This window comes from Sapajus apella, unplaced genomic scaffold, assembly GCF_009761245.1.
Source record: "Sapajus apella isolate SASKATOON/1434 unplaced genomic scaffold, GSC_monkey_1.0 scaffold23, whole genome shotgun sequence".
NCBI lineage: Eukaryota > Metazoa > Chordata > Mammalia > Primates > Cebidae > Sapajus > Sapajus apella.
The window spans coordinates 3,217,476-3,241,224 of NW_022436963.1; the positions used below are offsets into that span (position 1 = coordinate 3,217,476).

The 23,749-nt window shown below is 53.8% G+C and overlaps 1 protein-coding gene and 1 pseudogene across 6 annotated transcripts in view; one reads left to right on the forward strand and one right to left on the reverse strand.

Moving 5' to 3' along the window:
• TEX264 (testis expressed 264, ER-phagy receptor) overlaps nt 1-22,609 on the forward strand; it is a 33,585-nt gene extending 10,976 nt beyond the window's left edge. For all 6 annotated transcript variants that reach the window (XM_032290025.1, XM_032290026.1, XM_032290027.1 and 3 more), the window contains 3 exons: nt 2,665-2,886; nt 17,742-17,910; nt 22,014-22,609. In XM_032290025.1, coding sequence (XP_032145916.1) covers nt 2,665-2,886; nt 17,742-17,910; nt 22,014-22,306 — 684 coding nt within the window. In that variant the 3' untranslated portion in view covers nt 22,307-22,609. The remainder of the gene's footprint in view (nt 1-2,664; nt 2,887-17,741; nt 17,911-22,013) is intronic.
• On the reverse strand, nt 12,547-12,665 carry LOC116559619 (annotated as a pseudogene).
• Nucleotides 22,610-23,749: the final 1,140 nt, after the last annotated feature.

The window sequence follows — 23,749 nt, forward strand, 5'->3', positions numbered from 1 at the left end:
AGGGAGTGCAAGGTGAGTGTGTGGGCAGATTTATGCAGTATTATGTGGGCCACTCTAAAAGAGCCTTGCCTACTGCACTTGTGAATTTAGTTTCATCCTAGAGGTAAATTGGGAGCCATTGAGAGGTTCTAAGCAATATGACCACATGTGTTCTGGTGTCTTTTGGTGACTGAAGAGGATGTTGAGCTGCGAGTCCCATGAGGGTTGCTGAAGTGTTCCCAGGAAAGACTCTGGGACTCAAACCCAGGCAAGCCAGGGGTAGAAAGAAAGAGATCAAGTGACTGTCCACCTCTTTCTCCATGTGACTTATATAGATGTTTCTTTTGCACAGCACAGGTTGCTAGGGTCAGGGACATGACGATAGGCTTTGTGGCAGGCACTGTCCCTTGGCTCGTCAGCAGGAGGTCCACCAGTGAACTTCCTGCCTATCTGGTCAAGTCTTGGTGTGTGAAGTAGTGCATTTCCACCATCTAGAGACAAGAGGTGGTATTGCAGTGTTCTCCTGCGCCTCTGGGTGAGGTGGGAGGAGTTTCAGGCCAAGAGAAGTGACTGTGTGCAAGGTAGACTTGTGGAGGGCAAGAGAGTTTACAGCAAAATATTGGTGGATAAGAGAGTGCCACCGAGCCACTCTGAAAGGCTCTCCAAGAGGGCATTTGAACCTGAAGGACAGACAGGGAGGAGCTGCACATTCAGAGGTTTGGTTGGTTCGGCATTCTAGGCCACGGAAAGCTGTTTGGACTGTGTTATAGCTACTAATAACCAACAATTATAGAGCACTTGCTGAATGCTGGACCTGCGCTAAGCTCTCATGAAGTTTCTTGTTTAATATGACAGTTCTGTAACTAGATATTAAGGAACTGGGTCTCCCAGAATGCAAGGGACTTGTCTAGAATCACACGACTCAGATTCACCCCTGGCCTGCCTCTCTCAAGCTGTGTTTCTGACCACTACATCCTGTTGCCTGCTACTAAAGCTCTGAACCAGTTTTGGATGCCATAGGATTCAAGGGGGCCGCAAGGGGACCAGAGCTGCAGACAGTTGAAGGTGATCGTTAGGGTCTGCTTAGAGGTGAGAGCGTTAGGGTCTGCTTAGAGGTGAGAGCCTGGATTAGGTGCCAAAGTCCCAGGCAAATTGTGATGAAAAGGAAGGGCTGGGTTGGCCTGAGTAGAGGAGGCCATTCAGGGCCAAGAAACCCCCCAGGAGATTTTGGAGAGGGCTTGGAAAGGGCTGTAATGGGAGGTAGAGGTGAGAACAGGTAATAATGATTTCACAGTGCTGGAAAGGAGGGCTGGAGAGAGGAGTAAGTGGAGGTAAAGGGAGTAGCCTGTTTAAATTTAGGGGTCATCCCTGTGAACATGAACTGCTGGCAAAAATTATTTTTAAAAGAAAAAAATAATAAACTTAGGAGTCAGTAGGCCCTCAATAGGGGGAGAAAGGAGCCTTTAGAGTTGAGCAACACCGGATTGAGGGTACAAGGTCTGTGCTGAATCTCTTTGATTCAAGATCATATGCCTCTGAGGGCCCAGCCTGAAGGCTGCTGTAGACTTAGGCCCTTGGAAAGCTGACATGGGAAACAGGTAGCAGTAGGTGAGATAAAGTGAGGCCCCCTGATGCCAGGAGGAGAAATGAGTACTGGGTCTTGCAGCCTTGTGTCAGTCCTAGGAAGTGTTGGAGGCTCACACAGGAGCCTTACCTGGCTAAGTTTTCTGGGAGCCAGAGGGAAGTTTGGCAGGGAGTGGGGCAGAATGGGAAACGCAGGCACTAGCAACCTACAGAGACTTGGAGGGGAACCAGTGGTTCTTGGCTGTTGGCCAGGAAGGGACTTGGGAAGTGGGATAGGTCCCTTGATGGGCCATGGATTGGAGAAGAAGTCTAGAGGCTCTGGTGATGGTAGCTGGCCCTCCCAGAGGGATGGGGAGAATGATGTCTTCACAGAATCTCATCAGCAACACAAAGGTCAGTGATCCTGATTCGATGTCCTGACAGGTGCTTCCTGCATCCCCTCCACAGCCACTTGCCAGATCCTGACCCTGCAAGCATGTCTGTAAACACACACACACACATGTTCATGCTTTCCTAGGGCATGACCTTAGAAGGCCCTGAGCTCTTTATTCCCACTCCTCAGTTTTGCTCCCTTGCCTGCCATAATTTCTCTGTTTGTGAAGCCTGTTCTTCTTCAGGCGATAGGAGGGAAATGAGCTAATAGGGATGTGCTGGAGCTAGGCTGCAGGATCAGCCACTGTACAGTCCTGCTGGTGGCCCTGGGGAGTGGGGGCTGACACAGAGTCTCATCAGGAGGTGGAAGGGCCCCCTCAGTGGAGCCATGTGGAGGGTGATGGTTCAGAGGTCTTCTGTGTCCTTCCCTCTCCTGGCCTCCTGGAGGGCAGAGACCAAGTCTAACCCCTCACTATGATCCCTGGGTTTCCACAGAGCATGGCATGTTGTTGAAGGAATGGATGAGAGTCCTGCAGTACGATGCCACAGACAGGGGCCATAGGTGGGTTCTAGTAGGAAAATAGCTAGCTCTGTCCTGGTATCTGGGGCTGCATGGCTTGTCAGAACTGGTGGTTCTTTGAGGCCTGATCTGGCACAGGCCCAGGAGGAAGGAGGTTTGAGGGCCTCCTTCCTTTGCCTAACTCTCACACCCATGCTTTGCTTCCCCAGGTGCCTCCTGATAAGTGCCGTTGTGCTGTGGGCAGCATCCTGAGTGAAGGTGAGGAATCACCCTCCCCTGAGCTCATCGACCTCTACCAGAAATTTGGTTTCAAGGTGTTCTCCTTCCCGGCACCCAGCCATGTGGTGACAGCCACCTTCCCCTACACTACCATCCTGTCCATCTGGCTGGCTACCCGCCGTGTCCATCCTGCCTTGGACACCTACATCAAGGTGAGGTACAGGCCTGGGGTGTGTGTTTTGGGGACAGCCAGGCCCCTTGGATGGAGCTGAGGAGGACTGCCTAGAATGGGAGAAAGAGGTGGTTTTGGAAGAACAGCACCCTGGGCCCCATGGAACAGGTACCTATGGAGATAGGAAGATTGGCAGAGGTTGTTGGCATCTCTTTCAGATGCCCAAGATATGTGGGAGTCAGAGCATCTCCCAAGAGCATGGAGAGCTTGTTCATAAACCTGGTCTGGTCAGTTTGGTTCTGGCTTTGACCAAAGACATCCTTAGTGCTTATACCACACTCCTGGCTCAGATGGATGGACAGGCCACTTTATTCTCATCCTGCTACAGGCCTGCAAAGCAAGGACCTGAGGCTCCCAGTGTCTGGGCAGGCCCCAGGTAATCACGTGTTGCCTGTGGCCCTGCCTCTGTATGGGGTTATACACCTGCTCCCTGAGCCCAGGGCTGGGGCAGCAGTGGCAGGCTCTGTCTTCTTTACTTCCTGACTTGGTCACTGGCAATGCTGGCAGCCCAAACTTCCTAGAGGAAGGAGAGCTAGCCACCAGGTCATCTGAGAGGGGTTTCTGTGTCTACAGAGATATTTTAAAACTTGCCCTGGCCTGGGTGCCGTGGCTCATGCCTATAATCCCAGCACTTTGGAAGGCTGAAGTGGGCTGATCATCTGAGCTCAGGAGTTCGAGACCACCATGGGCAACATATTGAAACCCCAAAAATACAAAAAATTAGCCGGGTGTGGTGGCACTTACCTGTAGTTCCAGCTGCTCAGGAGGCTGAGGCACAAGAATCACCTGAGCCATGGAGGTGGAGGTTGCAGTGAGCCAAGATCATGCCACTGCACTCCAGCTTGGGCTACAGAGTGAGACCCCATCTAAAACAAACAAACAACAACAAAAAAAAACTTGCCCTATTACACATCTCTCCTCTAAACGTTTTGTAAACTTGGATACTAGGAAAATGGCCCCAGTTTGGACTTGGAAATGATTGTTCATTCATTTAACTTATATTTATTGTCTGTGTGCCAGGTGCTATAATGGGCATGATGTGAATGAAATGTCATCGGTCCATGAAACAGACATTCACAGTGAGGTGGTAACGATAGGTAATAAATGTCAGACAAAAATGGAACATGTGCTAGAGAAGGAGAGGGTAAGAAAAGTCAGGGAACCGGCGTGGACAGAATTGTCAGTGATAGCCTCTCAGAGGAGATAACCTCAAGGCAGAGTCCTAGAAGAGCCTTTGGAGAGAAAATAAGAACATTCTAGGCAGAGCTTTGGTCTAAATGCAGCAGGAAGTCACTGCAGTGTTCTAACCAGGAAAATAACGCAGTTGGAGCCACATCTGTACAAGATGGGCTGTCCCATCCCTGGGCAGGGTAGGACTGGACCACAGATCTGGGGCCAGGTGGAGGTGCTTAGGAGGCTGTCATGAATCTCAGTGTGAGTGGTGGCAGCTTGGGCAGGCCCAGTGGCTATAGAGATGTGGACAGGGATGGAGATTTACAATCACTTTTGGGATAGAACTGATGGACTTTGGGTGGATTGGCTGTTGGGGAAGGAGAGGCAGTGAGGGAGTCATAGAGGGCTCTGCTTCCCTCTGGCCTGGGCAGGTGGGTAAGCATGTAGTGATGCATTTCACTGATGTGGGAAACTGAGGGAGGCCCTGGTTTTAGGGGGAAGGTAGCTTTTTGGGCTATGTCAGGGGAGCTACCTGAGAGACATTTGAGTTGGGGGATGTGGAGTCAACAATGGTATGTGTGGTCTAGGGTTGAGAAAAGGCTAGGCTGGTGGATATATTTAAGGACATCAGCTAGTTGGCACTATTTGACCTGGGAGGTTGCCCTGTGCCTCCCAGCTTCTGTGGGGCCAGGTAGGCAATGGACAACCTGTGGCAGCAAGGGCTGCACAGAGCACGTGGCCAGTGTGGCTGGGGTCAGGGAACAGGACAAGAGAGTTAGTGGGAGTGGGAGCTTGGTACACTTGGAGGACCCTTGCAACTTTGTTCACCAGAGCAGCTTGGGGAAAGGGACAGGGCATTGATGATGGAAATGAGAGCTCAGACGTCCCTGGAGTCTGGTGTTGGGGCTGAGAAATGAATAAATGAGGCCCTGGGTCACCAGCTGTGGCCTTGGTGGTCAAGGATAGGTTTGAACAATCAAGAGTGAGAAGACCTGGAAAGGGGAGGGCTGTCATGGTGGTAGGGCAGGGGCACAGGGAGGATAGAGGGGAGTTTTCTTTGTGAGCTGGAGGGTGGTGGCCAGAAGGGGTGCTGGGCAGGATGTGCTTGCCTGGCTGCGGTTGGATTGGAGGTGGGGGCAGGTTGGCTGGCGGTGAGGGCAGGAAGGAAGATACGAGTGCCTAGGCCTGCTTAGCGTGCCACCTCTGGGGAGTCCTTTTTACCTAAGGAAGGGCTCTCCAGTCTTGTCTGCGCCATCCTCAACCTCATGGGCCCATCTGGAGGGGCACCCCTGGGAAGAGATTTCTTGGATTTCAGACCTCAGAACAGGGCGTGTGGCATGTGGTGTGGTGGTGAGCAACTCAGCCACCAAAGCCTTTTCCTGGCTTCAGGGGTTTATTTTTAGACACCTTTGTCCAAATTTCCCGGCCCCTGACAGCTTCACAAGTTGCCTGGTTTTGACGTCACCTCTTTGATGAAGCCCTTCCTCTCTTCTACCCCTCCCATGGGAGCCTGTCAGCTGTGCTCCTGGAGTGGGGGTTGAGACAAGGAAGCCAGGGATATGGGGGAGAGCAAGGGCCTTCTCCCAGAGACATCTGTGAGGCATGCTTCTGTGGGCTTGGCCATCAGTGGAGAGAGTAAGAGAGAGGCCGGTTGCCCACAGAGGAGGCATGGCACAAGGTCCTGGGCTTGTTTTGGCAGCAGGGTGTGGGGGTTTGCCTCTGCCCCTGTGTTTAGCTTGACCTTGCGTCTTGGGGAGCAAATCCAGGGGAGAGATGAGGAAGGGGCTATCTCAGTTTGCCGGTCACAGCCTGCAGTGGACAGAGGTGGCCCTGTTCCTCTCTCAGCCCAGGAGACAGCCGGGAGAGAGTATAAGGCTCCCTTCATCCCTGCCGTTATCTCCACTGCCCTGGGGTCAGAGAAAGGAGATTACTAATGAGACTGGGTGCTTCTGACTCTTGCAGCGCTGACAGCTGACTGCCTTTAACTATGTGTGCATGCTTGTGTGTACACCCTTCCTTTTCTCTCTGGATCTGGGACTGCTGTGAAGATTCTTCAAATGGAATGACAGCAGCCGTCAGCTTTCTGTTTTGGCAGGGGTGAGGGAGGCCAGGAGCCCTGCTGCCAGGAGTTGTTGGGGGAGGACTTGGCAGCCTCACCAGCCTCCCCAGAGGCTGGGTGAGGGGCAGAGGTGTATGGATCTTAGCTTTGGGTTTGGGAGGTAGAGAGCAGCTGCTGTCCTCGTAGTTGCAGATGTCCCTGAGCCTGGGACAAGATTAGTCACATGGGACAGAGGGACCTAAAGTTCACTGCGAGAGGCCCAAGGAGAGCACTTGTCAGGACTCTCAGGATTCTGGAAAGGATGGCTGATCTCAGCTTTCCTGGTTTGCATGGCAGCCTCTGGCTCTCTGACCAGCCTTCCTCAGCTTGGCAGCCTGGCAAACTACTATAGGGGCTGGAACTCTGCTTTTCTCCATATAAACTGTTCAGAGCCCCCAGGCTGAACACTCATTCCCCAGGAATCCATGGGTACTGTGTGACCATCACTCCATATGGAAGATGCCTCAGCTTTGTCAGGGTGCTCCACTGGAGTCCAAGGAGGTGGCCTCTAGTAGAGGAGGAGACCACTCGCCAAGTCTCAGGAAGGAGACTGTGAGGTATGCTTGTGTGGGCTTGGCCATCATTGGGGAGAGTGGGGGTGTCTTCTGGCAGCTGCAGGATGGAATAGAGCTTGCTTGAAATTGCAAACCTGCAGAAGAGAGATGGGGCCCAGATGTGAGCCCAGAGCAATGGGCAGAGGCCCCCAAATTCACCATAGTCATAATGAGTGTCCAGGGAAGGCTTTTGACACATGGAGCAGACCAGGACTGAGGGATGGGCCTGGGAATTCCATGTGTGGGATTGTGTGTGTAAGGTCCCTAGTGCAGTTTGCTCATATCTGTCTGTCGCACTTGGCAAGGAAGGCCATTGAGAGTGTTAGACTTGTCCAGCTAAGCCCCCATGCCTGTCTTCTCTCAGACCTGTCCAGAATCTTTTTCATAAGTGCCCTTCTCCATGGTCTCTGATTTCAGAGAGTTTTAGGGGAGGGTCTTTGTAAAATGGTTTGAGCTTCTTCTCCCAAGTTTAGGGTGATACAGGGCACTGTTCAAGTGGTGACTTGCTGGGGAGTACAGGTAGGCCCTGGAGTTCAGACATTAGCCCATCCTCCTCCATCAAATTGGAGTATAGCATGTGGGGAAGGGTCGCCGAGGGATGTAGTGAGCTTGTGAGGGGAACCTTGGTGGCCGAATTCTGGGACAGCTGGGTTGACTGGGACTGTCTTACCAGGGGCTTAAAGGGGACAAGGCTAGGTGTGGTGGTTCATGCCTATAATCCCAACACTTTGGGAGGCTGAGGCAGGAGGATCACTTGAGCCCAGGAGTTCAAGACCAGCCTGGGCAATGTAAGTGAGACCCTGCCTCTAAAAATAAAACAGAAAAAAAATTAGCCAGGCATTTGTAGTCCCAGCTACTCAGGAGGCTGAGGTGGGAGGATTGCTTGAGCCTGAGAGGTCAAGGCTGCAGTGAGCCATGATCATGCCAATGTACTCTATTCTGGGTGACAGACTGAGACCCTGGCTCAAAAGTAAGTAAATAAATGAAGGGGGCACAGTGGCTCACACCTGTAAACCCAGCACTTTGGGAGGCCGAGGCAGGTGGATTACTCCAGCTGAGAAATTTGAGACCAGCCTGGGCAACATGGTGAAACCTGGTCTCTACAGAAAAAAAAAAAAAAATTCACTGGCCATGGTGGTGAGTGTCCGTGGTCCCAGCTGCTCGGGAGGCTGAGGCAGGAGAATTGCATGAGTCCAGGAGGCAGAGATTGCAGTGAGCCAAGATCACACCATTGCACATCAGCATGGGCAACAGGAGTGAAACTCTGTCTCAAAAAAATAAAAGTGAAAACTTAAAAAAAAAACAACAAAAACAACGAAGGAAGGAAGTAAAAGTAAGAAGTAAGGCAGGGACCCCAGACCATAGTTCTCAGACTGCTCTCACTGTGCTGAGGTGCCCTGGGGCTATTGGCCTGGGGTGAGGGACTATACTCAGACCCTTACCTGCTTCACCTGGAGTAGTTCTGCCAGTAAGTTTTACAAACTAGGTGTCTTGAGCTTTTGTTTGGAAGGGGGCTTCTGAGGCTCAACTGGTTTGAAAACCTCTGTCCTAAGAGAGGTGCAACCTCCGGTCCTCCCCACTGCATGTCTGTTCTCCATCCTGAGGATGCTGTAACTGCAGTGTGAATGGAACTGGGAAGCACCAGGGCCCAGCTCTTGTGCAGGTAGGGCAGTGGCTTTAAGGAGAGGCACTTGTTTTGAGGGGAGCATGACTGATTGATTGGAAGCTGGACCTGGAGGGACCCTGGGGAGCAGCAGGTTGGAAATCTCCTTGGGTAGTGGTGGTGACTGAACTCCTGAGTGGTGGGTGATAGCATCGTGGAGCAGCCAGCTTGGAGCTAAGGCCTATGGGCCCCAGCAGGGTACCTGTGGAGGTGGGTCAGCCTGTTGAGTTGTGGGCTGGGAGGAAGCTCAAAGCAGCCTGGTAACAGCCTGTATTCTGTCCAGTAGGTGCAGAACCCCTTGTGTTTTTTTCCCCTTAGCCTGCCTCAGTGACCCTGAGGGAGTCAGTGGGTGGGTCTGAGTCCACACTGGGGCCAAAACACCAGTGCAGAGCAACAAGGCCATGGCAGGGAAAATGCAGGTGAGGAGGCCGAGGGCGCGGTGGCTCATGCCTGTAATCCCAACACTTTGGGAAGCTGAGGTGGGTGAATCACCTGAGCCCAGGAGTTCAAGACCGGCCTGGCCAACATGGTGAAACCCTGTCTCTACTAAAAATACAAACATCAGCCGGGCATGGTGGCATATGCCTATAGTCCCAGCTACTCAGGAGGCTGAGGCAAGAGAATTGCTTGAACTCGGGAGGCAGAGGTTGCAGTGAGCTGAGATCATGCCACCGCCCTCCAGCCTGGGTGATGGAGCAAGACTCTGTCTCAAAAATAAATAAATAAATAAATAAGTAAATGCAGGCAAGAGAGCCCCCAACAGGAATGTGAAATCTGCAGTCATTTCCCCCTTCCTGCCTGTCACCTTTCCCAAGCTAACATGGGAGGTTTTCAAACTTTATTTTTAACAAGGGAGGCCCTCTTGGCGTCTTAGCTCAGTCACTTACTCAGCAGTTATTTACTGAGGTCTCTTGTGTGTGTCATTGTTCTGTGCATGGAGGAACCAGCTAGGAGGCATCATAGAGTCCTAATCAAAGCCAGCATCCCCATTGTTTTACAGATGGGGAGACTGAGGCCTAGGGAAGGAAGGTGCCCCAAGGACAAGGGATGGAGCAGTGGCTGAGTTCAGACTGGGTCTTCTAGGCTGAGGATCATTCTGATGGCTACATGCTTTTTGCCACTGTCCTGTATACAAGTGGGGCTGGAACGAAGAGGCTGAGAATGTGTCATCAATTTGGGGTACACTCGGGATGGTGCCCCAGGGTGGGCCTGGGATGCTAGCACTGTGGTCCAACAACCAGTTGATCTTCTTTCTCCAACCCTGATAGTCACAGATGGGGGCTGAGGCTTCAGGTCTAGGAGACTGCTGGGGGAGCCAGAGGCAAAGCACAGGAAGAAGGTATGTACTGGCTTGCCCAGCAGGCACTCATTAAGGCAGGCCTTGGCAACTGCTCTGGGCACAGGAAGCAGCTGCTGCAGGCACCTTATTGGGCCTTATGTCCACACCCTCAATGAGGCAGAGGCAGTTCCATTCCTAGGCTTCTCTTCCTGGATTTCAAGGGCTGGTTCACCTCCTGGTGCTGCTACCTGCTAAGTGGCCTGCACTGGCTCAGGGAGGAGGGCACTTTTGGCAGCATCAGGACCTGGAGCTGAGTGGTAGTCCTCCAGCACTCTTTCCTCCTCTCTCTCCTCCAGCCACAGAGCCTAGCCACACCTGGGGGCTGGGAGGGGAGGGATAGATTAGCTGGGAAAGGCAAAACAACCCTTGTTGGTTGGTGGCATTTGGGCTGCACCTATAAGGTGGGCAGTGTTCCCCAGGTGGGAAGGGCAGGTCAGGCAGAGGTACTGGCTTGGTGGCAGTTATGGCTTGTGTATCCAGTGAGGCTGGAGTGCAGGGGAGGAGCAAGAGTTTGGGCCTAAGAGATTAGGCTGGGTCCTGCAGGCACTAGGGAGACACTGATGGCCTCTGAGCAGATGAGTGATAGTATCCAGGCTGGGATTCAGATCAAGTCTCTTTAGTTCCTGGGAGATGGGCAGGAAGAGCCAGAGGCCATAGCCAAATTATGCAGGAGGTTAATGCAAGTTAGCTGAAAGCAGCAGTGACTTTTCATTCCCAGATGCCTCCAAGCCAAGAGGCGATTCTCCTACCACACCAGGGCTTGGCTTCCCTGGCTCCCCTTAGGTGTTGAGGTGTTGGGGGCCAGGACTCACCTCTTTGTTGGCCTAGGCACTGGAACCTGCTCCTTATACTCTCTGCCTTTACCCTACCTCCCGCCCCTCCCCCAGGAATGAAAGCACAAAGCCAGCCTTTGCTGGGGCGGCGTGGGAGCCACCACTCTCAAAATACCAGCTCGGATATTATAGCTTGGCAGCCCTGCAGGACCCTGGGGGCTGAAGCTTGTCTGGTTGGTGCTGTGGGGTTGGGCTATCACCAATCCAGAGGGAGCCTTCTTCCCCAGACAGATGGAATTTACTTAGCAAGGAAGAATTCTGTTGCTCTTCTCCAGGAAGTTTAGGATTGGGATTAGGGAGGGGAAAGAGATTCCAAGGAGAGAACTCATGGTGCATCCCTCCTACCCCCAGCAGAAAACTCCTTCAGCTGAGCCCTCAGATGAAGAGAGGCTGTCTAGTTATGCAGGTGGGAAGAAAAGGACCTCCCTGAGGAGTGGAGCAGAGGTCAGAGGTACCAGTTGGAGATTAGAAATTAGGCCCTTCTCTTTCCCTCCCTCTCTTCTGTCCCTTGTCTCCTCTCCATCCCCTCTTGCCCACTTGTCCTTCCCCTCTGGCAATTCCTGACTCCTCTGGCTCTCAGGTGCTTGGCTTCACAGTTCCATCTGTACAGAGCAGACTTCCTGCTGCTGGATAATCATCAGCAACCAGTTTGTCAGCTTGTGAGCAGGACAGGACTCAAGGTCCTTGACTGCACAGACAAGCTGCTAAGAGCACACTTGGAGAGGGGTTGGGCTGTGGAGCCTGCGATGGTGGGGCCATCATCTGGAAAGGCTGTGGCTCTCCTCCCAGATTTGTAAGGGAGAGTGGTGGGATCTCAGGGCTGACTCACCCAGCACTCTAGCTGTGTTCCCCTTGGGGTACTCCCTCCCACACTCCCCGACCCTCTGTTCCTGAGAAGGCCAGAGTGAGGCTGAGCCAGTGTTGTATCTTGGCCCTTTGGGCCTAGAGAAAGGCAAGGCTGTGTATGGCTACAGGACTAGGGGCTTCCCAGTCCATCTGGGCACTAAGGTGCTTAAAAGCCTGTGTCCCATGTGCCTGCTTAGAGGGAAGCATTGTTTCCCCACTCCTCAATACTGTAGCCTGTCCTGGTGCTTGACTGCTGCCTAGGCCCTCCATGGGCCACCCAGGAAGCCAGGGCCTGCATCCGTGCCAGGGAGATGAACAGAGGTGTAAATTGTGTGGCAAGCTGCCGGCTCTGAGGTGAAAATGAAAAGTCTTCAGGCAGTGGCGGCGGTAGGCACAGCAGGCTGGGGTGCCAGGCACAGCACACCGTCTCCCACCCCACTCCCTCTCACACCTTCCCCCTTCTGCAGTCTTCCCCAGGTTTCCACCCAGGCCTGGACCTGCCTTCCTGGCTCCTCTGCCATTCCCTGCTTTTCAGCCAGGGGCTCCCAGACTAGCCCTGGGCTCAATCTGACCCCAAGAGGGCTGTTATATTTCATTTCCATTATGTTTTCTATTTAGCTGATCTGTTGTACAGAAAAATGGGCTGTGCTTGAGTTACCTTTGTGACTTAATGTTTGTGGTAGTCCCTCCGTTGATTCTTTTTGGGTTTTCTGAGTACACAGTTTTCTTATCTTCAGATAATGGTGTTTGTATTCATCCTTTCCAGTTCCTCACTTCTTTTGAGATCATCTATTCTAATCCCTTTCTTTCTCTTTTTTTTTTTTGAGACAGTTTTGCTCTGTTGCCCAGGCTGGAGTGCAGTGGTGCGATCTTGGCTCACTGCAGACTTCATCTCCTGTGTTCAAGTAATTCTACCTCAGCCTTCTGAGTAGCTGGTGGTGGGTGACCCGCCACCACACCCAGCTAATTTTTGTATTTTTAGTAGAGGTGGGGTTTCACCATGTTGGCCAGGCTGGTCTCAAACTCCTGAACTCAAGTGATCCACCTGCCTTAGCCTCCCAAAGTGCTGGGATTATAGGCGTGAGCCACCATGCTTAGCCAAAGAGGGAAAGAGGGAAAGAGTGATAGGCCAAAAGCCGACAGCACCCGGTACTCCCAGGCAGTCTCCCATCCAAGTACTAACTAGACCCAACCCTACTTAGCTTCTGAGATCAGACGAGGTCAGGTACATTCAGGATGGTATGGCTGGAGACCCTTTATTTCATACTTGGGCAAGAGGGAAGCCACCGGTTTGTCTAGCCAAGCCAGTGCTCTAGGTTCTTGCCTGGGTGCTCTCTGCCACTTCCTGCTTCCTCTCTCCTCTCCCTGCAGTCCTGTCTTACTCCCTGTCTCCTTACCCTGCCATTTTCAGAGCTTTGGGCTCTCTTGCTGTGAGAGGAGAGTAGAGAGAGGAAAAGGTGCTCCCCAGCCCTTCTGCAGGCTCTCCCTGCTGTTGTGGCAAGGCCACCAGAGCTCCAACAGATAGGTTTAGCTTCTGGGCCGGAGGCTTTTGGGCAGCCTGGTGTGGGTGAGGGGAAAGCTCCTGGGCAGAATAATAATGTGCTACCTTCTAGCTACAGCCTCCTGCTATGCCTCCCCCAAGCACACACATGCCATGAAAACCAGCTGCCTGAGGGGCCTCCAGGGTCTGAGCCCCTACTTGGAGGGACTACTGTGTGCAGGCGGGTGCATTTCAGTGTCTGTAATTAAAAATGAGCACGCATCACTTCACCCAGCAAGGAGACACCATCACCTCGGGTGGGAATGCAACAGCTGCTTGCTAGCTGTGCAGCTGCCTGGGTGTCCAGCCTGGCACAGAAGGCTGGGTAGGACTAGGTAGCTCAGGGTGAATAGTCAGGCAAGGTCCAGGGCCCCTCAGCCAGACCTCATCCCTTTCTGGGCCTAGAGCTCATGTAGGAGATGTGACCCAGTCCTTGGCCCACACATTGCCTCCTCCTCTTTGGCATTTGCCATCACCTAGCTCTAAGCAAACCTCCAGTCTCTGGGTAGCCTGGGAGTGGGACCCATTGTCAGCTTCTGTCCTGGGCCTGACCTCTTCTGTCTTCTGTTTGCACCTCACCCCTGGCTGAAGCCAGGGCACAGGGTGAAGTCGTTTTTTTTTTTTTTTTTTTTTGAGACAGAGTTTCACTCATGTTACCCAGGCTGGAGTGCAATGGCGCGATCTCGGCTCACCGCAACCTCCGCCTCCTGGGTTCAGGCAATTCTCCTGCCTCAGCCCCCTGAGTAGCTGGGATTACAGGCACGCGCCACCATGCCCAGCTAATTTTTTGTATTTTTAGTAGAGACGGGGTTTCACCATGTTGACCAGGATGGTCTCGATCTCTTGACCTCGTGATCCACCCACCTCGGCCTCCCAAAGTGCTGGGATTACAGGCTTGAGCCACCGTGCCCGGCCAGGGTGAAGTCTTGAGTGCAAAGCACTAAACGAGGATAGTTCAGATCCTCTCTCTTATCTCTTTTCTTTCTCTCCCCTAATTCAGAAAGACCTGCTGGGGAGGCACTGTGGGTCCTGTGGGGAAACCTTGGCCTGGTGTTCAGTCTTGCTTTTGTTGTGGGAGCCCTGAGCTGAATGGGCTAAATGCCTGCACCTTGCCCAGGAGATGAACTTAGACTGAGGTGAGGTGGGAGTGTGTGGTGTGTCCCCAAGGTAGCTGAGGCACTGCGGCTGCCTGTGTGAGTGGGCAAGCTTCCCTTTTTTTTGCCAGCACTTCTGAGTGGGTGAGCAGGTGCTAGTCAGGGTAGGGTGGTGGTAGGGAAGTGCTGGTGACTGGGGTCTCCTAGAACTTCCTGCATCATGGGTGGTGTCCCAAGTCACCATCTTCTTTCTGCATGTGGAAGGCCCAGGTGGGACGGAAAGCCTGGAGGTGTGTCTGAGGGACTGGAACTCCGAATCTAATTTCTGGCAGTCCCTGGTGGCACCTTGACGTGATTCACTGACTTTTGCCTGTTAGGTGGAGAGGAATGTGAACATCTGCAACTCTCCCACCTTGGAAAGAGGCTTTATAGTCTCCTTGGGTCTGTGTGTGGGAGTGAGCTGCTCTGGGCTGTGGGTTTGTCAGATGGCCAGTGGTGTCAGTGGCAGAGCATGTTCTCATCATGTCCTGGCAGTGCTTCCACACACTTCTGGCTGTCTGGGCTGTGGAAGAGGGTGTGCCAGTGCTAGGAGGACTCCAGGCCCACCCAGGCTCTTCACCAGCGAGACCAGCCCAGTGTGACCTTGAGCTGATGTCCTTGGCCACTGGCAGTCTGCTCTCCAAGGCCTCCCTGGGGCTAGCTGAGGGAGAGGCAGCTGGCCTCACCTTCCTCCAATCATTTTCCAATATTTACTGGCTCATTGACATACTGCCTGGGCCATGGCTCCTACCGTGCAGCAAGGACCTGAGAGCCAGCCCATGGTCACCTTCTCTTCCCTCTGAGGCTGCACCTGGTTGGGAGGGAAAGGGTTTGTCCTCTGCCTGATCACTGAGGGATGGAGCATATAGCTTGTCCTGCCCCTCACCCTCCAACCCTAGCCTTCACTAGACTCATTCTTTCTCAGTGGGCAGATCATGGAAGGTAGAGCAGTTTCCCAGGCAGCGCCAAGGGGTAACTGCAATCCCCTTCTCTGCCTGTGGGCCTGGCTTGGAAGTTTGCACCTTTGCCTTCTTCCTGCCCCTTCTCTGCCCATGTCTGAATTTTGGTAGGACCTGGTGCATGTGTTACAGTGATTTGGGGCTGAACAATCATGGCATTTTAATTAGCTCCATGCCTCCCTCTAGTATGGAGGACCAGGGCCCCCAGGTAACAGTGGGTAGGACCAGGCTAGTTTTGCCTCCAGGGGTCTGGAAACAGGCTCTGGAAGCTGGTGCTCCTTGTGTGGGATGCTGTGAAGAGAGACAGCTGCACAGAGAAGGAAGGGCTGTGTGGCAGGGCCACAGTTTTCTCTTCATCCTCTGTCTCCCTTGCTCCTCTGTTCTCCTGGATGGCTTTGAGATGAAGGCGACGGCAAGGATGGAGGATGCAGTTTCCATGGCAACGGAGCTGTCCACAGCCAGGCAACTTCAGAGCCGGGCTCTCTGGAGGAGGCAGATGCACAGAGCAGCCGCAGAGCTGCCTCCTGCCTGCCAACGAGGGGGCTGGCAGAGCAGGTGGCACAGGGTGGCAGCCTGGTGCTGCCCAGCCTAGAGGAGAGCGTGGAAAGAGCAGTACTCCCTCTTATCATCTTGTTACTGCCAAGTTCCTACAGAAGATAAGCTAGGGAGGTAACCTGAGTGTTGAGAGGGGTTGGGTTAGGGTCCCCATTGTCCCTGGAATCTCTGGATGGACACAGGCTCTGGCCTCTGGGATCTTCCTCAAAAGCCAAATGTCTGCTGCTCTTGTGATGGCTACGCAGCTGCTACCCTTTGGACCCTTTTCCCAGAGTGTGAGGATATTGGTGAAGGCCATGCCCTGACTAGATTCAGGAATCCTTTTCTTCCATCTAGCTACCGGGGAAGGACCTGGACCTTCCTCAGGGGCCTCCTTGCCCTTGGCCTCAGTGACCTGGCCCAGTTTGCTGAGTTGGGCTCAGGTTTGGTAGATGCCTACCTCTAAGTGCTGGCATTGGAAGGGCCCCAGATCCTGACAGCTTCTGATTCCTGACACTGTGATCTTGTTTAGCCTCCTCCTGGAGACCAGGGCTGGAGTGGGTATGTCGGTGGGTAGGGAAGCAAAGACAGCCATCTGTGTGTTTAGAAATGGGAGGTGTTGGGGGCATGGACTCTTGAGATAGAGAAAGCCCAGAGGGCACCCAGGTTGGCAAAGAAGATTTGACTTCAGCAATTAAAAAATAATGACGTTCATTCACTGACCTTGGAATCACGAGGGCTGGAGTGTTCTACTTGCCGTTGAGCACATGGAGACTTGGGATGAAAGGCTTTGCTTAGATCAGTCATAGAGTCAGAGGCGGAGCCGCAACCAGACCTGGGCCAGGCCAACAACCTCCTGAGTGGCCTCCTAGATGCATCCTCTCTCCAGCTGGCTGCTGAGGGTCCTAGTTAGATAGACCTTTCAGGCTCACTGCCGTTTCCCTTTATCATCTGTAGGCTTGTGTTTAACCCTTATTTGCATGTTTGCTTTAGTTGAAGGAGGTTCCTCAACCCTAGGGTTGACCAGGCAGATGGACAAGTGGAGTCCTGGAGTGGTTTCTCCCTGCAAGGCAATAAGTCTCTCATTACTGCTAAGTGGAAGGCTCATTTCAGAGCTGTGGTGAGACAGGGCAGGTGCTATAAATAGCTGTGTTGTGAAGGTTGGCGGGTGAGCAGTGACAGGGCAGGGGCCTTGCAGTCATCTTAGTGGGCATTTGTGCTCCATTGCAGGAAAGGTGAGGGCAGGCTCTGAGCGAGAGGCACTTGACCCCAGTTCTGGCTGTCCCTGCCTGCCTCAGGCATGCCTGTGCCCCTCCATATACATTGGGGGATGGGAAGCATTGGATTCTATTTCTAGGCAGAGGGAGGTGAAGTGCCTGTTGAAACTTGGGGCCCAAAGGGTGGTACATCAGCCCATTGGATAATGTCCTGTGCTAGATCTACTTGTCCTGCCTGCCCTTTCAGTCCAGGGTCTCCCTCCTCCCCATCAGCGAAAACCCTGGGCCCATATGTGAGGAGGTATGGGAACCATACCTGATAGTCTCAGAGGTTGACATAGACTAGCAGGGGTATGAATGAGAGTGGAAGTGGTGTTTAGCTGGCCTTGATCCCTGTCCAGGATCTGTAGTGGCATGTCTGCAAGAGCAGGGGATGGAGGCCTAAGGATTGGGGGTACTGGCCTTCTGATATCTGTGGGTCAGTCACCATTGTCCAGGGTAGACCGAAGATCAGGGCCAGGGGGTCCTGGGATGGAAAGTCTGGCAGGTGAGAAGACCTTGGCTTGGGCACATGGGGTCCCTATCCTGGGGGTGGTCCAGGGGTGCCAAGCTTCATGGCTCTGTGAGACCAGTGCCTTCTGGAACAGCCTTTTGGTCTCAGATGTACACATAGGAGAGCAGTACCAGGCTCCTGGGTTCTTTTACCACCTGCCCTAGGGTGTCATCCTGGGCCTTAAGACTATTATTGCACTCTGGAGTCTGGGGCCCTGCTGTTAGGGTGCTCTATGTATGCCTCCCTCAGCAGGCTTTGGAACTTGAAAGAGATTGAGAGGCAGAGCCAGCCCCTGGGACAGAATAGGTAATAGCCAGCTCCAGGGGCCACCCAAAGACAAGTGAGTCAGGGGCCCTGTAGGGCTCATTCTGCCTTTTGCCACCCCATAACTAGGAGCGGAAGCTGTGTGCCCATCCTCGGCTGGAGATCTACCAGCAAGACCAGATCCATTTCATGTGCCCACTGGCACGGCAGGGAGATTTCTATGTGCCTGAGGTGAAGGAGACAGAGCGGAAATGGCGGGGGCTTGCAGAGGCCATTGATGCCCAGGTGGATGGCACAGGTACAGAAGGTGGGGTATGAGGGTGGGACCCTCCTGGAGCTCCTCACTTCTGGATTCCAGGGGCTTGGTTCAGGAGGCTCCTTCCTCTCTGGGTTGGCACTGTGGGTGTCAGTCTATGCTTGGCAGAGGGAAGAAGCAGACCCACCTACCTGAGGACCCATGTGGAGTTTCCTGTTCCCAGACATGTGGATCTACATAGATGTGGATTCACACACATTACCTCCTGGCAACACAGATACAAAGACCCTGCCCGGATTCCTTCCAGATGCAGCAGGAGTACCCTTGGAAACAAAGATCACAGATAGCTCAGTGCTCATGGGAGGGGGCTGAGGCTGCTCAGGAAAGGAGTCCCTTGGGTTGGGCTCAGCAGGAAGTAATATTGGCATTGGATCTGGAAGGTAAAGTGGGAAGCAAAGTGTTCTCTTGTTCCTCAGTACGGGCCCCGCCCAGAGCCAGCTGCTTTCTCCCTGCCAGCGAGCAACCAGGGAGCATGCAGAGGGGAGCCAGGAGATCAGTCCACTGTGCCTTCCTCCAGGGCCAGCCTACACTCCTACTGGCAGCCTCAAGGCTCCAGGTCCAGGTTGCTCAACTCTCTGCAATGATCTCTGTGACCCTGGGCAGTCCCAGGCACAAGGAGGTCGGCTGGTTACATCCCACATGGTCCTAGGGGCCTTATAACTTTGGCCAGCCATGTGGAGTCCATGAATTCTAGGAGTGGTACAGGGCTGTGGGGAGAGGAACTGTCCCTCTTCTCCTCCTTCTTTAGCAGACGCTCTGCCCATCCAGTCTTCAACAGTCAAGGTCACCCTAGGGAGACATGTGTCAGCTGGGGCTGGGCAGGAGAGTACTAGGAGCAGTCTCTACTCCCTAGGGGCCTGTGTCCAACACAGTTAACTTCATCTGCCACTTAATTACCTCCATGGGGTACAGCTCCCTTCTGCCTGGTAGTGCCCGGCAGACACTCTTCAGTGCCCCCACTGTGGGCACAGGACATGGCACAAGGTCAGCAGGCCCAGGCAGCCTCCAGGGCAGGAAGACAGAGCGTCTTCACTTTCCTGTGACCTCCCTCTGCTGCCTGTCTCCCCCTTCTTGACCCACCCACCCAGCTTCCTTCCCTCCCAAACACTGCCTGCCAGGGGCATTGAAGGACTGCTTGGCACCCGCTACAGCTGGCTGCAGCCGCAGTTCCCACACTCCCCAGCTCTTCAGCCTATTTTCCTCCCCTTCAGCCCACCCACCCACTCCCTGGTGTTGAGGCCAAGGGGTCTGCCCACCTCTCACAGGGCCCGTCCTGACACCCCAGGAGGACTCTAGGTGTTTGCCCGCCAGGTGCATGCCATTGACACAGCAGTTGGTGGTGGATGCATGGAGGGTGTCTCACTGCCCAAGGCTTGGCCTGTCCCTGCCTGCCTCCCTGCTGTGGCCTCAGCTTGGGCTAGGAGGTGAAAGGGGGTGATTAGCTGCCTTGTGCCTGTTATTACATTGATGTATTATTTAGCTCCAGAGAGGCGATGAATAAATATTTGATCGTCTTGCACTGGCTGTGGGAAGAGTGGGAGGGAGGGATTGGGGTGAAGGGGGTGGTTTCACATCCCCTGCCCCAGCAGCTATGGGGATTTAGGTAGGGCCCTGCCTTACCTGGTATCTTCTCCCTAGGGATGCAGGCATGAGACTCTGGAGCCTTATCCTGTGTAGATCTTGGTGGGGCTATAGGGATGCCACTTCCCTGCATTGCACTCTTTTTTTTTAAATTCTGAGGCAAGGTCCAACTCTATTGCCCAGGCTGGAGTGGTGCAGTGACGAGATCTCAGCTTACTGCAACGTTTGCCTCCTGGGCTTAAGCTGTCCTCCCACCTCAGCCTCCTGAGTAGTTGGGACAACAGTCGTGCACTACCACGCCTGGCTAATTTTTATATTTTTTGTAGAGATAGTGTTTCGCCATATTGCCCAGGCTGGCCTTGAACTTAGCTCAAATGATCCTCCTGCCTCAGCCTCCCAAAGTGTTGGGATTACAGGTATGAGGCACCATGCCCAGCTGGATTTCTTTTTCTTTTTTTAAATGGTATTTTGCTTTTTCTCCCAGGCTGGAGTGAAGTGGCATAATCTTCGCTTACTGCAACTTCCGCCTCCTGGGTTCAAGTGATTCTTCTGGGATTATAGGCACCCGCCACCACGCCTGACTATTTTTTGAATTTGTAGTAGAGGCAGGGTTTCTGCATGTTGGCCAGGCTGGTCTCAAACTCCTGACCTCAGGTGATCGACCTGCCTCAGCCTCCCAAGGTGCTAGGATTGCAGGTGTGAGCCACTGTGCTGGCCTCTGGCAGGATCCCCTTGCTTGAAGTGTATATATGTCCCCTGGGGCTATCTTCATCTCAGCAGGCTATACTGGCCTGAAAGAGGCACCTCTAGGCTCCTTCCTCTGAATACTCCTAGCCTAGGAGCTGGGTGGTAGGAGGTAGCATGCTGGGAAACAGGCACATTTCCTTACCTGGGGTCCCAAGAGAGCCATTGGGTAGGTGAGCAGACAGAACATACAGTTTAGTAGGGCCAGGGAGAAACTGTCTCCCTCCTTTGCTCTTTTCAGCCCCTGGCGCACTGATCATCATTTAAAGAGCAGTGAAGGCCTGGGATCCTGCCCCCTAGTCAGAAGAAACTACCCCAAATCCCCCACCACCTCACTCACAGGCATCTGCCCTGGGAACCACACCTGGGGCCTTAGCAAGAGCTGGGCTTCCGTGGCTGACCTCGGGCCTTAGAAGCCTGGGCTTCCATGGCTGACCTTGCCTCTGCCAGTAGCACCCAGAGGGCATATTCTGGGGGCTGAGTGCATGGTGGGGATAGGGAGAGACTCCAAATTCCCTCACCTCCTAATTCTCCCACCCACAACGTAGGCCCCAGGTGAGGCTCAAGGAAAGCCCCAGGCTGAGTCCAAGTGCCAAGCAGACCCCAATTGCGCCTGGCTTGGCTCTATCACTATGGAGACAGCAGCCGGGGAAGCTGGCCTACCCCTCACCTTCTGTGATGTTTGACAGTTGCTCCTCTCCCTCTCACACAGGAAGGGTAGCAGATCCTCTTTCTCCCAGTCTGGATTCCTGCACACAGCGGTCCTGAGCCCAGTGTTCCTCCTTGCCACCCCGACCTGCTTTCAGTGCCTCTGATCCAGGGAAATGAACCCAGGGGTTGCTCCTGGACAGGACAGATGAAGGGGCTTCTTGCTTGGAGGATGTATTGCGGGTGGAAGGAGCAGGTTAGAAGGGGTTTGGGCCACCAGCCTGGCTCAGCACTGGTTTGGGGCACCCCACCCACCAGCAGAATACTCTCATGGTCCCCTTTTGTTATCTTGTGTCTCAGGAAGCCCCAGTCATTGAGGGTGGGTGGATAAGGGTTTCTCAGAGTCAACCCAGGCATAGAGGGAGAAATCCCTTAACTTGTTTCATCCCAGCACCCTCCTCCTTGCAGCTGGTTGAGTGTTTCTCAGGCCTTCTCCATCCTACTGGCACTTTAGCTCCCTCCTCAAGTGGGGACTTGGGTGTGGGCCAGAGGCAGGGGCCTGCTGACTCCCTGGATGCTGCTCCTGGGAGCTCTGTGTGGGGGAGGGCTGGAGAGGGGCCTCCTGCTGCATTCTCCAGTCCTCATGCCCTGTGGGCGATGTTCTGTAGCTGGCCCTGGACACATCTCTCTCCAAGCTTGAAATGGGGGTGGGGGGAGGTGGAGGGGACACTACTTGGGTCTCTTTGTTCTACTTCAGCTCCTCACCTCAGGGCTGAGTGGCCCTTAATAAATGTGGGGGGAGGGCAGGCTTTTTGTGGAAGTACAGGGAGCTGAGGCTAATTCAGGGTGGGGAGAGGAGTGCACAGCTGCCTGCTTTCTCCCTTCTTCCTTCCCTCCTTCCTTCCCTCCCTCCTTACCGCTCTTTTCCTCTGCCCTGTCTGTGCAGCCCCAATCAGGGCAGAGGGCAGAGGGCAGCTGGAGCGAGCCCCCTGAGCCCAGGAGGCTGCGTTATTCATGCATGCGCTGTGTGTGCTGAGTTGCCTCTCCCTGGAGGCCTGGAGGAGGGGGTGGGTTGGTCCTGGCTAACCTGTGCTCCCTTTTCCTGGCCATAGGAGCTGACACGATGAGTGACACGAGTTCCGTGAGCTTGGAGGTGAGCCCTGGCAGCCGGGAGACTTCAGTTGCCACACTGTCACTGGGGGCGAGCAGCCGTGGCTGGGATGATGGTGACACCCGCAGCGAGCACAGTTACAGCGAGTCAGGCGCCAGCGGCTCTTCTTTTGAGGAGCTGGACCTGGAGGGCGAGGGGCGTTTAGAGGAGCCACAGCTGGACCCTGAGACTGAGCCCCTGGGGGTTACCAAGTGGCCCTGGGAGCCCAGTACCCCTGAGAAGGGCAAGGAGTAACCTGTGGCCTGCACCCTCCTGCAGTGCCATTGCTGAGGAACTGAGGAGACTCTCCAGCAGACTCTCTAGCCCTCTTCCTCCTTCTCCTGGGAGAGGAGGGGCTCCTGAGGGACCTGACTTTCCCTGCACCAGGCCTCTTGCTAAGCCTTCTCCTCACTGCCCTTTTGGCTCCCAGGGCCAAAGAAGCCAGGGACTGTTTTCTGCACCAGCCCCCAGGGCTGCCACCCCTGTTATGTCTTTTTTTGACTCATATTGGAGCTTCCAGGACCCAGAATAAAGTCAATGATTTACTTGTTTCACTTGGATTTGGGTTGTGTATTTGTTTGTTAGTTCTGCCTTGGTGGGCGGGGGGGGTCCCATACAGATAGGCTGGGATTGGGCAGGAGCCTCCCCTCCCCAGGACAAGGAATGGCGGGAACATGGCAGGTACCCTGGGGTGTGGGGAGGAGGGGTGTTAGAAATTCTCCATGTCCTTCTCTGTGACCCCAGTGGTCAACTACCCCTCCATTGCAGCTGCCAGAGAGCAAGCAGAGGCTGGCTTGTGTGAGAGCTGAGCACGGGGCACCTTCCAGGACTCAGGAGTGGGGAGCTCATAGCCCGTCTTCATCTGCCTCCAAGGGATGCCTCTGTGTCTGTGGCTCTAGTGTGCCTGCACGTGGTACCTCCTTAGCAGGCAAGGCTGTCTCACTGTGCCTGCCAGTGCCTGTGTACCTGTGTGTATGCATGTGTACCCACGCTCATGCATTTGGCTCTATAACCACAGATGGGGCTGCTTGGGTGAAACTGTGCCCAGGTGAGCATCAGGGTGTGATTGTAGCTGAGCATGGGTGTCTGTGTGGATGGCCGTGCTTTGTGTCTGTGTATGGTTGAATTATAGGAGCATGTGAGGCTGGCTTAACAGCATCTCTTTGGGGGCTTTGTCCATATACAGCTGTGTGTGGCTGTGCCTGTACAGCTGTGTGTATGGTGATGTTCATGATGTTCATGTATAAAGCTATGTGTTTTGCTATGTGTCTGCTCTATGCAGTTGTGTATCCATGATTATGGCCATGCATGTGTGGCCATGTCTTGGTCTACAGCTGTTTGTGCCATGTCTATGTGAGCAGCTGTATATACGTGGCTGTGTCCACATGTTTAGTGGTGTGTAGGCATGGTCACATGTTCGTAGGGGCAAGGGTGTGCCCATTTGTATTATGGCTGTTTGCAAGTATAGCTGTATGTGGTTGCATGTTTACGTGTACTATATATGTGGCTATGTCCACATGTACAACTGTGTGTAAGGCTGGGTGTTACGTCCTCATCTGTGTGCACAGCTGGGAGTGGTAGCTGTCTAGCCATGTGTAACTGTATGTCCAGGTGCTGTGACTGTGCAGCTTGTTTGCTGTAGGCCATATCATGGGCTTTTCGGGCTGGTGCTGTACATAGCCATATCTGTGTATACAG